The sequence below is a fragment of the Triticum urartu genome, chromosome 6A, assembly GCF_056163025.1.
Source record: "Triticum urartu cultivar PI428250 chromosome 6A, HENAU_Tu73, whole genome shotgun sequence".
Classification (NCBI taxonomy): Eukaryota; Viridiplantae; Streptophyta; class Magnoliopsida; order Poales; family Poaceae; genus Triticum; species Triticum urartu.
This window is the reverse complement of record NC_141878.1, coordinates 501,472,847-501,487,023: the sequence shown is the minus strand read 5'-3', so window position 1 is coordinate 501,487,023 and position 14,177 is coordinate 501,472,847. Positions and strand designations below refer to the sequence as shown.

Below are 14,177 nucleotides of genomic sequence, written 5' to 3'. Positions count from 1 at the left end.
ATCCCTTCCCCCTCCCCCGTATCGATCAAATTATCGATGCCACCGCAGAACACGATTCATTGTGTTTCCTCAATGCATACTCCGGTTACCATCAAATCAAGATGGCAGAATCAGACCAAACCGCAACAGCATTCATCACACCATACGGCCCATTCTGCTTCAACACAATGCCCTTCGGGCTGAAAAACACCGGCGCAACATATCAGCGCATGATCCAGACATGTCTGGCAAACCAGATCGGCAAAACAGTGGAGGCGTATGTGGATGATGTGGTCATCAAATCAAGACATGTCGGATCTCTAATAGACGACTTGAGGCTTGCATTCGACACTGGTAGAAAAAGGGCCTATAGTCCCGGTTCGTAAGGGCCTTTAGTCCCGGTTCCGGAACCGGGACTAAAGTGTCGGTACTAATACCTCCCCCTTTTAGTCCCGGTTCAATCCAGAACCGGGACTAAAGGCCCTCCATGTGGGCAGTGCGCAGAGCCCAGTCAGGCGACCCTTTGGTCCCGGTTGGTGGCACCAACCGGGACCAATAGGTATCCACGCGTCAGCACTTCTGTGGCTCGGGTTTTTGTTTTTTTTTTGAAAGGGGGGGGGTTGGGGGTTTTGGGGGTTAATTTAGGTGTTTCATATATTGTGTTAGCTAGTTATAATTAATAGAGAGAAGTGTCCTCTCTTATGTCCGTGCTTGGTCGACGCTACGTACTATACATACGTATATAGAGAGGACTAGACACGCTAGCTAGCTAGTAAGCAAACGAAGGAAACAGAAGATCGTCATGAACATATATGCATATATACAGAGAGAAGTGATATCGACCACCTCTCCTTCTCCAAGAGATTGGTCGAACAACAAGTTCTCGTATATCTATCTGACACTACCGGCTACATATATACAATAATTATCTCTTACAAATATAATCATACAGACTCAGGGTCCACATAGAATTCTCCGTCTTCAGGGATCACATGGTCAAGAAAGAATGCCGCCAATTCCTCTTGAATTGCTCGCATGCGAGCTGGTGCTAGGAGTTCATCCCGCTTCCGAAACATCTAATTTGAAGAAGGGGGTCAATACATATATATATATATATATAAATGAATGAAACTCAACACAAATGATGGTAATAAAATAAAATTGTGAATGTTGTTATTTACGTACTTCATATTGTTCGTTAGAGTACCCGCCCCGCTCATAGGTCGTGTGGCGGATGGACTCGCAGATGTAGTATCCACAGAAATCATTCCCTTGTTCCTGCCACAACCACTTTACAAGAAATAGAGGTCAATCAAACTGATAAGCAAGAATGCTAAATGGTATTGATGAAACTAGCGCTTGAATCACTAGGAGATGCGCGGAACATGCTACTATAGTACTTACTTTCGGGTGTCTAAATTCCAGCTCCTTCGGCAGTCCCGGAACTGTTTTGGTGAATTTTCTCCAAACCTTGCTGGACAAAGAAAACAATTACTTGATATCAGGAAATGAACAAAGTTGCTGATATGGTGGATAATGATCGATTTAACTTACTTCTTGAGGATTTCAGTCATGTCCGCATACTCCTTGGGATCTTTTCGTTTAGAGTCCAAGACGGTTACTACTCCCTGCTCAAGCTTAATCTCTAGGAGAATATAGTGGTAACTGCACACACATGCATAACTCATCAATTACATTACTATAACCTTGACTAATATATAAGGGAAACCGAATACGCACAAGACAGTAACACTCACCTGAAGTTGTAAGGAAAGAGTATTATATCTTTGTTTTGATTTATTATGAACGATCGTAGCAAGTTGGCCTCGGTAGCTGCGGCATGAAGTTTAACCTCAGTTGCATCTATGAGATATGTGTTAATGAACCCAATATCACTGACTTGTCTTTTCTTCAATTCGGCGATCTTCAATCTGCATAATATAGTGAGGATGATTATAAATACATGCAATGAAAGAGCTAAGCTATATAGAGAAACTTAATGACAGAAGTAGTACTACTTACAGACAGTAGCAGGCGACCGTTGTTTTATCGAGGGCCAATTGATTGAAAAACTGATAGAACTCCTCAAATGGAACAGGCAACAGATCAATTCCAACGAGGTCATGCTCCGGTTTAACTCTCGCATACAAAGTACTCCTCCCCCCAGAGTCTCTGCAGATTTTCAAGTACCAATCGTGCAATCTTCGCATCATCGTTGATAGAGATCTTTCATCTTTGACGAGAGGCTTCCCGTACTCGTATCTTTGTATCTGCACCTCCATGGGTTCATAATGTACTTCGTCGGGCAGGTAATCTGCAAGATTGCTATAACCGGGCACCATCCTCGGATCATTATCGACGTTGTGGCTAGGCACCTTGAGCGGGGGGCACGATTGCTTCGCTTGTTCGCCGAGCTGGGCAATTTGTTTCCCAGCTCGTCGTTCTTTCAGCCTTTGATCACTGACAGTACTTCCCGACCGCTCCGCTTCGGCAAATTCCTTTCCAATAATGCGGTCATAGTTTCCTTTCGGCGGATCAGACTTCGGTGGTTTTGTCAGGGCAGCCAGAGTGCGCTTCACTTTCACCCGATCTACCTTCTCCTCCGGAGGTGGATGTTTCTTTGCTTTCACCCCTTCAAAGAAGTTCCTCACTTCTTCTCGCGCGATCTCGGCGTTCTCCTCCAGGGTCCTCTCATATGGTAACTTCTCTGGAGTCTTCAGAGAAGGACCGAATCTGTATGTCCTCCCGCCTCTGGTTGTACTGCTAGACGCCGACCGAGCAGACGGAGCGGTTGTCTTCTTTACTTGCTTAAGCAGCGGAGGAGAAGGACTACGACGCGCCGGAGCAGCTGGAGCGGCGGCAGGTCTCTTCCGCCCTTGCTGACGAGGCGGAGAAGGAGGAGGCTGGCTGCTCGGGCGCGTCGGCGCAGGCGGAGAAGGAGGCGGAGTGCCGCCACGCGCCGGAGAAGGAGCCGGCCGAGGGCCCTGATCGTCACTCGCCGGAGGAGGAGGCGATGGAGGCAGAGTGCCCTGACTCGCCGGAGGAGGAGGAGGAGGCGGTGGCGTCCAGTTCGGAAGGTTGATGAGCTCCTTCCGCCATAGGCATGGAGTCTTCAGAGCAGACCCCAGCCGAGTCTCCCCTTCACCGGTAGGGTGGTCAAGCTGGAGGTCCTCAAATCCCTCTGTTATCTCATCCACTATCACCCTAGCATATCCTTCTGGAATCGGCCGGCAGTGAAAAGTTGCGCCGGGTTCAGTAGGATAAACAGAGCCAACAGCCGCCTTGACCTTCAAATTCATCCATTGCGTCATAAGGTGGCAGTTTTGAGACTCCGTTATAGCATCCACGGGATAGCTGGCAGGAGCCGTCAAGTCATGCTCCAGCTGAAGCAGCTCGGTGGAAGCCACGCTGCTTCTGCGCTGAGATGGTGGGGTAGCTTCGGGGGAGGCTTCGGCAGTACGTTTGCTGCGATTTGCTTCTCGTTCCTCTATCGCGTCTACCCTTGCTTGCAGCGCCTGTATTTGGGTCTGCTGCACTTTTTTCCTCCTCTCATGGGATTTGTAACCGCCTGCGTCCGGAAACCCAACCTTCCACGGAATGGAGCCTGGCGTGCCTCGTGTCCGTCCAGGGTGCTCAGGATTCCCGAGGGCCATCGTGAGCTCGTCGTTCTCTTTGTCTGGAAAGAATGCCCCTTCCTGCGCTGCTTCGATATACTGCTTAAGCTTACTGACTGGTATGTCCATTTGATCGTTCATCCAAATGCACTTCCCTGTTACAGGGTCCAGTGTTCCGCCAGCCCCGAAGAACCAAGTCCGGCAACAGTCTGGCCAGTTAATTGTCTCTGGTTCGATCCCTTTATGAACCAGATCATTCTCAGTCTTGGACCACTTAGGCCGGGCTACGAGGTAGCCACCTGACCCCGTGCGATGGTGAAGCTTCTTCTTCGCAGCATTTTGCTTGTTTGTCGCCGACATCTTCTTACTCTTTTCTGATGTCTTGTGGGCCACAAATGCGGGCCAGTGATCTCTGATCTTCTCATATCTGCCCTTGAATTCTGGTGTCTCATTATTTTCGACAAACTTATTCAGCTCTTTCTTCCACCTCCTGAATAGTTCTACCATCCTCTTCAGAGCAAAAGACTTGATTAATTTCTCTTTAACTGGGTTCTCTGGATTATCCTCAGGCGGTAGGGTGAAATTTGACTTCAGCTCAGTCCAAAGATCATTTTTCTGCATATCATTGACATAAGACACCTCAGGGTCTTCTGTAGCCGGCTTAAACCATTGCTGGATGCTTATCGGGATCTTGTCCCTAACCAGAACCCCGCACTGAGCAACAAATGTGCTCTTTGTCCGGAGGGGTTCAATAGGTTGGCCGTCGGGCGCGATTGCTATGATCTCAAACTTTTCATCCGAGCTCAACTTTTTCTTCGGGCCTCGTCTCTTTACCGAAGTTGTGCTCGATTCGGAGGGCTAGAAAAAAGAACAAAGACTTAATTAATATGTGTACATACCAAAACAATGAATGCATCAGTCAGCTAGTCAGCATAGGCTTAACTAATATATATACCTGGCCGGACTCGGTTCGGTCACCAGAGCCGTCATCACGGTCTCCTTCTTGCACCGGCATTGGGTCACCGGAGCCGTCCTCATGTTCTTCTTCTTGCACCGGCATTAGGTCACCGTAGCCAGCTTGTTCACCCTCTCCTTTCAGACCATCGGTTTTGTTGAGAAACAATGAGATGGCATCACTTCCTTCTGCGATTATGTCCCTCAACAACGCTTCTTTTGTTGCTTCGTCTAGGGCGGTGTCCATAGTTTCTACAAATATTTACAACATGGCAATTATTATTCAAACATGACAGATGGATATATTAGGATATATTAGTGCCAAACGTAGAACTAGCTACCTAATCATAGTAAGCTATCGGGAGGGGGTATATATCGACAACGACGACACTACATCTATGTCCCTCGACGACCCTCGTTCCCGATAAAAAAAAGAGGAAGAAGAAGAAAAATAAGAGGAGAAGAAAGAATAGAGGAGAATATCTCCTCTATTCTTTCTTCTCCTCTTTTTTTTCTTCTTCCTCTTCTTTTTTTATCCTCTTCTTCCTCTCATGTTCGATAGGATCGCCGAGGGGTCGGGAGGTTGCCTAGTGTCAAGGGATTCAACAAAACCATGTCTTCATCATTAGGCGAAAGTAACATGTGCATGATGGTACGAAGCTCTTCAAAGTTGTTCTGGAACGGAGTCCCAGATAGGATAATTCGCTTTTTGGTACAAAGTTCAGCAAGAGCCTTCCGGATATCGCTATTTGGAAGGCCTTTGCTGAATTCGTACCAAAAGGCGGATTATTCTATCCGAGACTCCATTCCAGAATAACTTTGCAGAACTTCATACCAACATGCCCTGGTTACTTCCGGCTAATGATGAAGGAATGGATTTCTTCAATACTTTGACACTAGGAAACCTCTCTCTACTTCCGGCTAATAAGAATAAGAAGAAGAAGAAGAAGAAGAAGAAAAGAAGAAAAAAAGAGGAGAAGAAGAAAGGAATAGTGGAGAAAAGAGAAAATAGAATATATTCTATTTTCTCTTCTTCTCCACTATTCCTTTCTTCTTCTCCTCTTCTTTTTCTTCTTTTTTCTTCTTCTTATTTATTTCTCCTCTTCTTTTCGGTAGAGGAAACCCTAAATAGCTAGCAAGTATCGTGGGTGTGAGATACATGTGGCCTTCAGTGTCGGACACTACATCCACGTCCCACAAGTGACGTGGGGCCACTTGTGGGATGTGGGTGTAGTGTCCGACACCGACGGTACATGTATCTCACACCGACGATACTTTCTATTTAGGGTTTCTCCTCTACCACTCCTCGACCTCTCGACGACCCTCGTTCCCGATAAAATAAAGAGGAAGAAGAAGAAGAAAAAAAAAGAGAAGAAAGAATAGAGGAGAAGACTTCCTCTTCTTCCTCTCCTCTTCTTCTCCCTCTTCTTCCCCTTCTTCCTCGCCTCTCTCATGAATGTCCGGCGTTCTCGACCCCCCCCACGTGTCGAAGAAAAAAAAGAAGAAAAAAAAGAGGAGAAGAAGAAAGGAATAGAGGAGAAAAGAGAAAATAGAATGAAGAAAGGAATAGAGGAGAAAAGAGAATTTCTCTTCTTCTCCACTATTCCTTTATTCTTCTCCTCTTCTTTTTCTTCTTTTTTCTTCTTCTTATTTATTTCTCCTCTTCTTTTCCTCTCCTCTTCTTCTTTCTTTCCTCTTCTTATTTTCTTCTTTCCTATCCTTCTTTTTCTAAAATTGTAACTTTTTCATATATAAAACTTTTCTAAAATTGTAACTTTCTATATAAAACTTTCCTATCGGGAGGGGGAGAAGATCGAAGAAAAAAAAGAAGAAAAAAAGAGGAGAAGAAGAAAAAATAGAAAAAAATTTCTATTTTTTTCTTCTTCTCCTCTTCCTTTTCTTCCTCTCCTCTTCTTCTCCTTTTTCCTCTTCTTATTTTCCTTTTTCCTCTCCTAAATATATAAAACTTTTCTAAAAATGAAACTAACCTAAAATGTACTAAATCAGAGAACATATATAGATAATCCTTTTCTAAATATTTAAACCTAACTTTTGCATATATGAACATATATACACAGAGAACATAAAAACATATATACATTTTTATAAAAAAGCAAAATACAAGCATATAATATATACACAGAGAACATACAAACATATATACATATATATATATATATATAATCTGAAGCAAAAACAAGCATATAATATATGAAAAAGCAAAAAGCAAAACATATATACATATATACACAGAGAACATACAAACATATATACATATATATATATAATCTGAAAAAAACAAGCATATGAAAAAACATGGGAGGGGCGGCGCCGGCCGGACCAAGGGAGGGGCAGGGGTGCGGGTTCGGCGGCGAGGACGGCGACGGGGCAGGGGGCGCGCGTTCGGCGGCGAGGAATGGGGCGGGGCAGGGCGACGGCGATGACGGGGGCGCGCGGGCCGGGGCGCGCGGGCCGGGGCCGGAGATGGCGCACGCAGCGACGAGGAGGAGGCCGGCGACGGCGCAAGCAGTGACGGGAACAAGGCCTGCGGCGGCACGGGGCGACGGGGAGCGGGGGGCGGCGACGACGACGACGAACGGCCTGGGGGCGTCGGGACGAATGGGAGCGGTTGGCCAAAATTTCGCAAGTGTTGGCTTATATAGCCAGAGCAATGGTCCCGGTTCGTGGCACGAACCGTGACCAATGCCCCCCTTTGGTCCCGGTTGGTGCCACGAATCGGGACCAAAGGCCAATTTTCAGCAGCCCAAAGGGCGGGAAGCGGCGGCCTTTGGTCCCGGTTGGTGGCACCAACCGGGACTAAAGGTGGGCATTGGTCCCGGTCCTACCGGGACCAATGCCCACCTTTAGTCCCGGTTGGTGCCACCAACCGGGACCAATGGCCTTTGCTGCCCCGCGCCCAAAAGTTTAGTTCCACATCGCTAGCTGAAGGGCGCCGGCACTAGTTTATAAGCGCGGGTGTGCCTCCCCATTCGAGCTCCTCTCTAATGCAGGCTTTTGGGCCTAAACTTGCTACTGCCTGTGGGCCTATTGGGCCTTCTGCGGGCCTGAATCCTGGCCCATGTAGGGTTTCTAGTCGTATTCAGGCCGTGGAGGCCCAGTAGGAGGCATTTTTTTGGTTTTTTCTTTTTTCTTTTTTACATTTTTTTGGTTTTTTATTTTTTTATTTCTACTTACAACTAAATACTTACAGTTTTTTAGTGATTTCTTTTTCCTTTTAGGTCACAAAAATTATAAACTTTCTGTTAGTGCCATTAGTTTTAAATTTTGAATAGTTTAAATTTGAATTTTTAAAAATTTGTGTGAATCACTAGTTTATGAATAACTTTACTAGAAAAATAGAATTTTTTTCTATTTATTTTTTATTTATACTTACAACTAAATACTTATAGTTTTTTAGTGATTTCTTTTTGATTTTAGGTCACAAAAATTATAAACTTTCTGTTAGTGCCATTAGTTTTAAATTTTGAATAGTTTAAATTTGAATTTTTAAAAATTTGTGTGAATCACTAGTTTATGAATAACTTTACTATAAAAATAGAATTTTTTTTCTTCTTTGCTATTTATTTTTTATTTACACTTACAATTAAATACTTATAGTTTGATTTTGGGTCACAAAAATTATATTCTTTTTGCTATTGAAGAATATTATAGTTTTATTTTAGTTGATCATAACATAATATTTTAATTGATTGTTTTTATTTCCATAAAAGTTTTGTAGTTCATTCTGTTTGCTATTAATTCATTCTTTGAGCTAAATGACTCTGAAATTGGAAAGCATTTAAAAATGAACTCTGAAAAGGTTGAAAGTTGGCATGGTATCATCATTTCACCCACATAGCATGTTCCAAAAAGTAGAGAGGGTTATGACAAAAACTTGATGCACTTCGTGTACAAAATGGACAATCACTTTCGAAGTATCAAAGTTTCGGACAATAACTGCGCCACATCATTGGCTAGGACGAATGGTTCGTCTGTGTACCCAAGATTGTTTAGATCCACTGTTGTCATACCGTACTATGGGTCTACCTGTACCCCGCCTCCTGACATATTGATCCATTTGCCTCAACACATAAAACCTTGAACCATAAGACATGAAAGCATTTCAAATGAACTCTGAAAAAGTTGAAAGTTGGGATGGTATCATAATTTCACCCACATAGCATGTGCATGTACAAAACGGACAATGGTAGCATGTTCGTCTGTTACAAATTTGGCATGGTATCATCATAATAGTTGCGGGAGAAAGTCTTCACTTTTTCTTCGCTTGTGTCATTTGCTTATTGCGCCGTAACCATGGATAATCTTCATTGTTTATCAGGATGCTTGGGTCAGCCTTGACATTGAAGGGAGGAATTTCATGAAACTTTTCATAATCTTCAGACATGTCTGTCTTGCCGTCCACTCCCAGGATGTCCCTTTTTCCTGAAAGAACTATGTGGCGCTTTGGCTCATCGTATGATGTATTCGCTTCCTTATCTTTTCTTTTTCTCGGTTTAGTAGACATGTCCTTCACATAGATAACCTGTGCCACATCATTGGCTAGGACGAACGGTTCGTCAGTGTACCCAAGATTTTTCAGATCCACTGTTGTCATTCCGTACTGTGGGTCTACCTGTACCTCGCCACCTAACAGATTGACCCATTTGCACTTAAACAAAGGGACCTTAAAATCAGGTCCGTAGTCAAGTTCCCATATGTCCACTATGTAACCATAATATGTGTCCTTTCCGCTCTCGGTTGCTGCATCAAAGAGGACACCGCTGTTTTGGTTGGTGCTCTTTTGATCTTGGGCGATCGTGTAAAATGTATTCCCATTTATCTCGTATCCTTTGTAAGTCAATACAGTCAAAGATGGTCCCCTGGACAACAAGTATAACTCATCACAAACAGTGTTGTCACCTTTGAGACGTGTTTCCAACCAACTGCTGAAAGTCCTGATGTGTTCACATGTAATCCAGTCGTCGCACTGCTCCGGGTGTTTGGAGCGCAGACTGTTCTTGTGTTCATCGACATACGGGGTCACCAAGGTAGAGTTCTGTAGAACTGTGTAGTGTGCTTGAGACCAAGAATATCCGTCCCTGCATATTATTGAGTCTCTTCCAAGAGTGCCTTTTCCAGTCAGTCTCCCCTCATACCGCGATTTAGGGAGACCTATATTGTTAAGGCCAGGAATGAAGTCAACACAAAACCCGATAACATCCTCTGTTTGATGGCCCATGGAGATGCTTCCTTCTGGCCTAGCGCGGTTACGGACATATTTCTTTAGGACTCCCATGAACCTCTCAAAGGGGAACATATTCTGTAGAAATACGGGCCCCAGGATGACAATCTCGTCGACTAGATGAACTAGGACGTGCGTCATGATATTGAAGAAGGATGGTGGGAACACCAGCTCGAAACTGACAAGACATTGCGCCACATCACACCTTAGCCTTGGTACGATTTCTGGATCGATCACCTTCTGAGAGATTGCATTGAGGAATGCACATAGCTTCACAATGGCTAATCGGACGTTTTCCGGTAGAAGCCCCCTCAATGCAACCGGAAGCAGTTGCGTCATAATCACGTGGCAGTCATGAGACTTTAGGTTCTGAAACTTTTTCTCTGGCATATTTATTATTCCCTTTATATTCGACGAGAAGCCAGTTGTGACCTTCATACTGAGCAGGCATTCAAAGAAGATTTCTTTCTCTTCTTTCATAAGAGCGTAGCTGGCAGGACCTTTATACTGCTTCGGAGGCATGCCGTCTTTTTCGTGCAAATGTTGCAGGTCCTCTCGTGCCTCAGGTGTATCTTTTGTCTTCCCATACACGCCCAAGAAGCCTAGCAGGTTCACGCAAAGGTTCTTCGTCACGTGCATCACGTCGATTGAGGAGCGGACCTCTAGGTCTTTCCAGTAGGGTAGGTCCCAAAATATAGATTTCTTCTTCCACATGGGTGCGTGTCCCTCAGCGTCATTCGGAACAGCTAGTCCACCGGGACCCTTTCCAAAGATTACGTAGTGTAAATCATTGACCATAGCAAGCACGTGATCACCGGTGCGCATGGCGGGCTTCTTCTGGTGATCTGCCTCGCCTTTGAAATGCTTGCCTTTCTTTCGACATTGATGGTTGGTTGGAAGAAATCGACGATGGCCCAGGTACACATTCTTCCTGCATTTGTCGAGGTATATACTTTTAGTGTCATCTAAACAGTGCGTGCATGCGTGGTATCCTTTGTTTGTCTGTCCTGAAAGGTTACTGAGAGCGGGCCAATCGTTGATGGTCACGAACAGCAACGCCTTAAGGTTAAATTCCTCCTGTCTGTGCTCATCCCACGTACGTACACCGTTTCCATTCCACAGCTGTAAAAGTTCTTCAACTAATGGCCTTAGGTACACATCAATTTCGTTGCCGGGTTGCTTAGGGCCTTGGATGAGAACTGGCATCATAATGAACCTCCGCTTCATGCACATCCAAGGAGGAAGGTTATACATACATAGAGTCACGGGCCAGGTGCTGTGATTGCTGCTCTGCTCCCCGAAAGGATTAATGCCATCCGCGCTTAAAGCAAACCATACATTCCTTGGGTCCTTTGCAAACTCATCCCAGTACTTTCTCTCGATTTTTCTCCACTGCGACCCGTCAGCGGGTGCTCTCAACTTCCCATCTTTCTTTCGGTTCTCACTGTGCCATCGCATCAACTTGGCATGCTCTTCGTTTCTAAACAGACGTTTCAACCGTGGTATTATAGGAGCATACCACATCACCTTCGCAGGAACCCTCTTCCTGAGGGGCTCGCCGTCAACATCACCAGGGTCATCTCGTCTGATCTTATACCGCAACGCACCGCATACCGGGCATGCGTTCAGATCCTTGTATGCACCGCGGTAGAGGATGCAGTCATTAGGGCATGCATGTATCTTCTCCACCTCCAATCCTAGAGGGCATACGACCTTCTTTGCTGCGTATGTACTGTCGGGCAATTCGTTATCCTTTGGAAGCTTCTTCTTCAATATTTTCACTAGCTTCTCAAATCCTTTGTCAGCCACAGCATTCTCTGCCTTCCACTGCAGCAATTCCAGTACGGTACCGAGCTTTGTGTTGCCATCTTCGCAATTGGGGTATAACCCTTTTTTGTGATCCTCTAACATGCGATCGAACTTCAGCTTCTCCTTTTGACTAATGCATTGCGTCCTTGCATCGACAATGACCCGGCGGAGATCATCATCATCGGGCACATCGTCTGGTTCCTCTTGATCTTCAGCAGCTTCACCCGTGGCAGCATCATTGGGCACATCGTCTGGTTCCTCTTGATCTTCACCAGCTCCCCCCGTTGCAGCATCACCGTATTCAGGGGGCACATAGTTATCATCGTACTCTTCTTCTTCGCCGTCTTCCATCATAACCCCTATTTCTCCGTGCCTCGTCCAAACATTATAGTGTGGCATGAAACCCTTGTAAAGCAGGTGGGAGTGAAGGATTTTCCGGTTAGAGTAAGACCTCGTATTCCCACATTCAGTGCATGGACAACACATAAAACCATTCTGCTTGTTTGCCTCAGCCGCATCGAGAAACTCATGCACGCCCTTAATGTACTCACGGGTGTGTCTGTCACCGTACATCCATTGCCGGTTCATCTGCGTGCATTATATATAATTAAGTGTCTAAATTAATAGAAGTGTACAAATCTCGAGGAAAATGGAGCTTGGAGGTCGAGCTTCGAGAGGAGAAAGCTTAAGTAGTGTGGCTCGGGCATTCCATCGAACACCTCATGTGCATAGGAGGTGAGCTAGAGCACCACAAAGCCCTCTCCCCCTCGGCCAGAAAAAACAGAGCACTATGCTCTGCTCTTGCGCGAGGGGGTATATATAGGCACCTCATTGGTCCTGGTTGGTGGCATGAACCGGGACTAAAGGGGAGCCTTTGGTCCCGGTTCAAGCCACCAACCGGGACCAATGGTGGTGGGCCAGGAGCGAGGCCCATTGGTCCCGGTTCATCCCACCAACCGGGACCAAAAGGTCCAGACGAACCGGGACCAATGGCCCACGTGGCCCGGCCGCCCCCCTAGGCTCACGAACCGGGACCAATGCCCACATTGGTTCCGGTTCTACACTGAACCGGGACTAATGGGCTGAGTCAGCCTGGACCATAGCCCTGTTTTCTACTAGTGCGATAACCTCCGAAAATATGACATCAAGCTCAACCCGGAAAAATGCGTCTTCGGCATCCCAGCCGGAAAGCTCTTGGGCTTCATTGTATCCGGTAGAGGAATTGAAGCAAATCCAGCCAAGATCCGAGCTTTGTCACAATTGGATATCCCAAAGGACCTCAAACAAATACAAAAATTAACCGGATGCGTGGCGGCTTTAAGCCGCTTCATCTCCCGCTTGGGAGAAAAGGCACTACCCCTTTATCGCCTCCTTCGGCGCACCGAACACTTCAAGTGGACGGATGACGCCACGGCCGGACTTGATGAAATAAAAGCCATATTGGCAACAAACCCAGTGCTGGCCATGCCAATCACCGGTGAACCAATGTTATTGTACATTGCAGCAACACACCAAGTTGTCAGCGCAGTGCTCGTTGTCGAGCGGGAAACAGACGGACACAAATTCCCCCTTCAAAGGCCGGTCTACTACGTGTCCACTGTCCTCACTCGATGCAAATCACGGTACCCGCATTATCAAAAGATTGCATACATGGTATTCATGGAATCCCGGAAGCTACGACACTACTTTCAAGAGTGTTCCATAACAGTAGCCTCGGAAGTACCACTCAACGATATTATCAACAACCGCGATGCAACGGGCCGGATTGCAAAATAGGCCATCGAGCTTCTCCCGTTCGATATAACCTATAAGCCACGGCGAGCTATTAAATCGCAAGTTTTGGCCGACTTCGTCGCAGAATGGACGGAGGCCGAGCTCCCTAAAGAGTACGACACATATTCAAACTGGATTATGCATTTAGACGACTCCAAAATGTTGGCCGAACTGGGGGCTGGCATCGTCCTGACGTCCCCCACAGGAGACACAGTCCAATATGTGCTCCAGATCATGTACACGGATTCCAACAATGCAGCCGAATATGAGGCCCTCCTACATGGTCTCCGGATAGCAGTATCCATGGGTATCCAGCGCCTAGAGGTACGCGGGGATTCAAACCTCGCGATATCCCAAATAAATGGAGACTTCGACGCCAAGGACTCCAAAATGGCAGCTTACCGCAACGCCGTCCTAAAAATGTCAGCTCGGTTCGAAGAGCTGGAGTTTCACCATATATCCCGAGAAAACAATCAAGCAGCGGACGTCCTGGCACGCATCGGAGCAAAACGCGATGCAGTCCCCCCCAACATCTTTTTGGAAAGATTGTTCAAGCCATCCGTAGCATGGGAGGGGGAACCCGCAAATAACAGCCCGGACCCAGCCGCACCCCTCGACGCCGAACAATCTGACACAATTGGAGGCTCTGCCAATGAAATTACACCTTCAGCCCATGTAATAATGGCGGTCATCGCCCCGTGGACAGAACCATTCCTAGCCTACCTTACTAGGCAGGAACTCCCGGAGGACCAAAACGAGGCCCGCTGCATAGTGCGGCGATCTAAAGCCTATAGAGTCCATGAGGG

General features: G+C 46.2%; 1 protein-coding gene across 1 annotated transcript; it reads right to left on the bottom strand.

Moving 5' to 3' along the window:
- Window positions 1-873: 873 nt before the first annotated feature.
- On the bottom strand, window positions 874-13,097 carry LOC147965897 (uncharacterized). The gene is made up of 6 exons (XM_087530651.1): window positions 13,051-13,097; window positions 1,737-1,910; window positions 1,536-1,644; window positions 1,384-1,452; window positions 1,165-1,269; window positions 874-1,055 (listed from the first exon to the last, which is right to left on the bottom strand). Exons 1-6 carry the CDS (start codon window positions 13,095-13,097, stop codon window positions 924-926), a joined length of 636 nt encoding a protein of 211 aa, XP_087386777.1. The 3' UTR covers window positions 874-923.
- Between the last annotated feature and the right edge of the window lie 1,080 nt (window positions 13,098-14,177).

What these genes read in the sequence shown, in the direction of transcription:
- LOC147965897 (XM_087530651.1), bottom strand. Translation starts at nt 13,097, where the DNA reads ATGTACAATAACATTGGTTCACCGGTGATTGGCATGGCCAGCACTGG. An exon ending in ACATGACTGAAATCCTCAAG is followed by an intron (nt 1,453 to 1,535) that starts AAGTAAGTTAAA and finishes TCTTTGTCCAGC; the next exon opens with AAGGTTTGGAGAAAATTCAC. An exon ending in TGGAATTTAGACACCCGAAA is followed by an intron (nt 1,270 to 1,383) that starts GTAAGTACTATA and finishes TTTCTTGTAAAG; the next exon opens with TGGTTGTGGCAGGAACAAGG.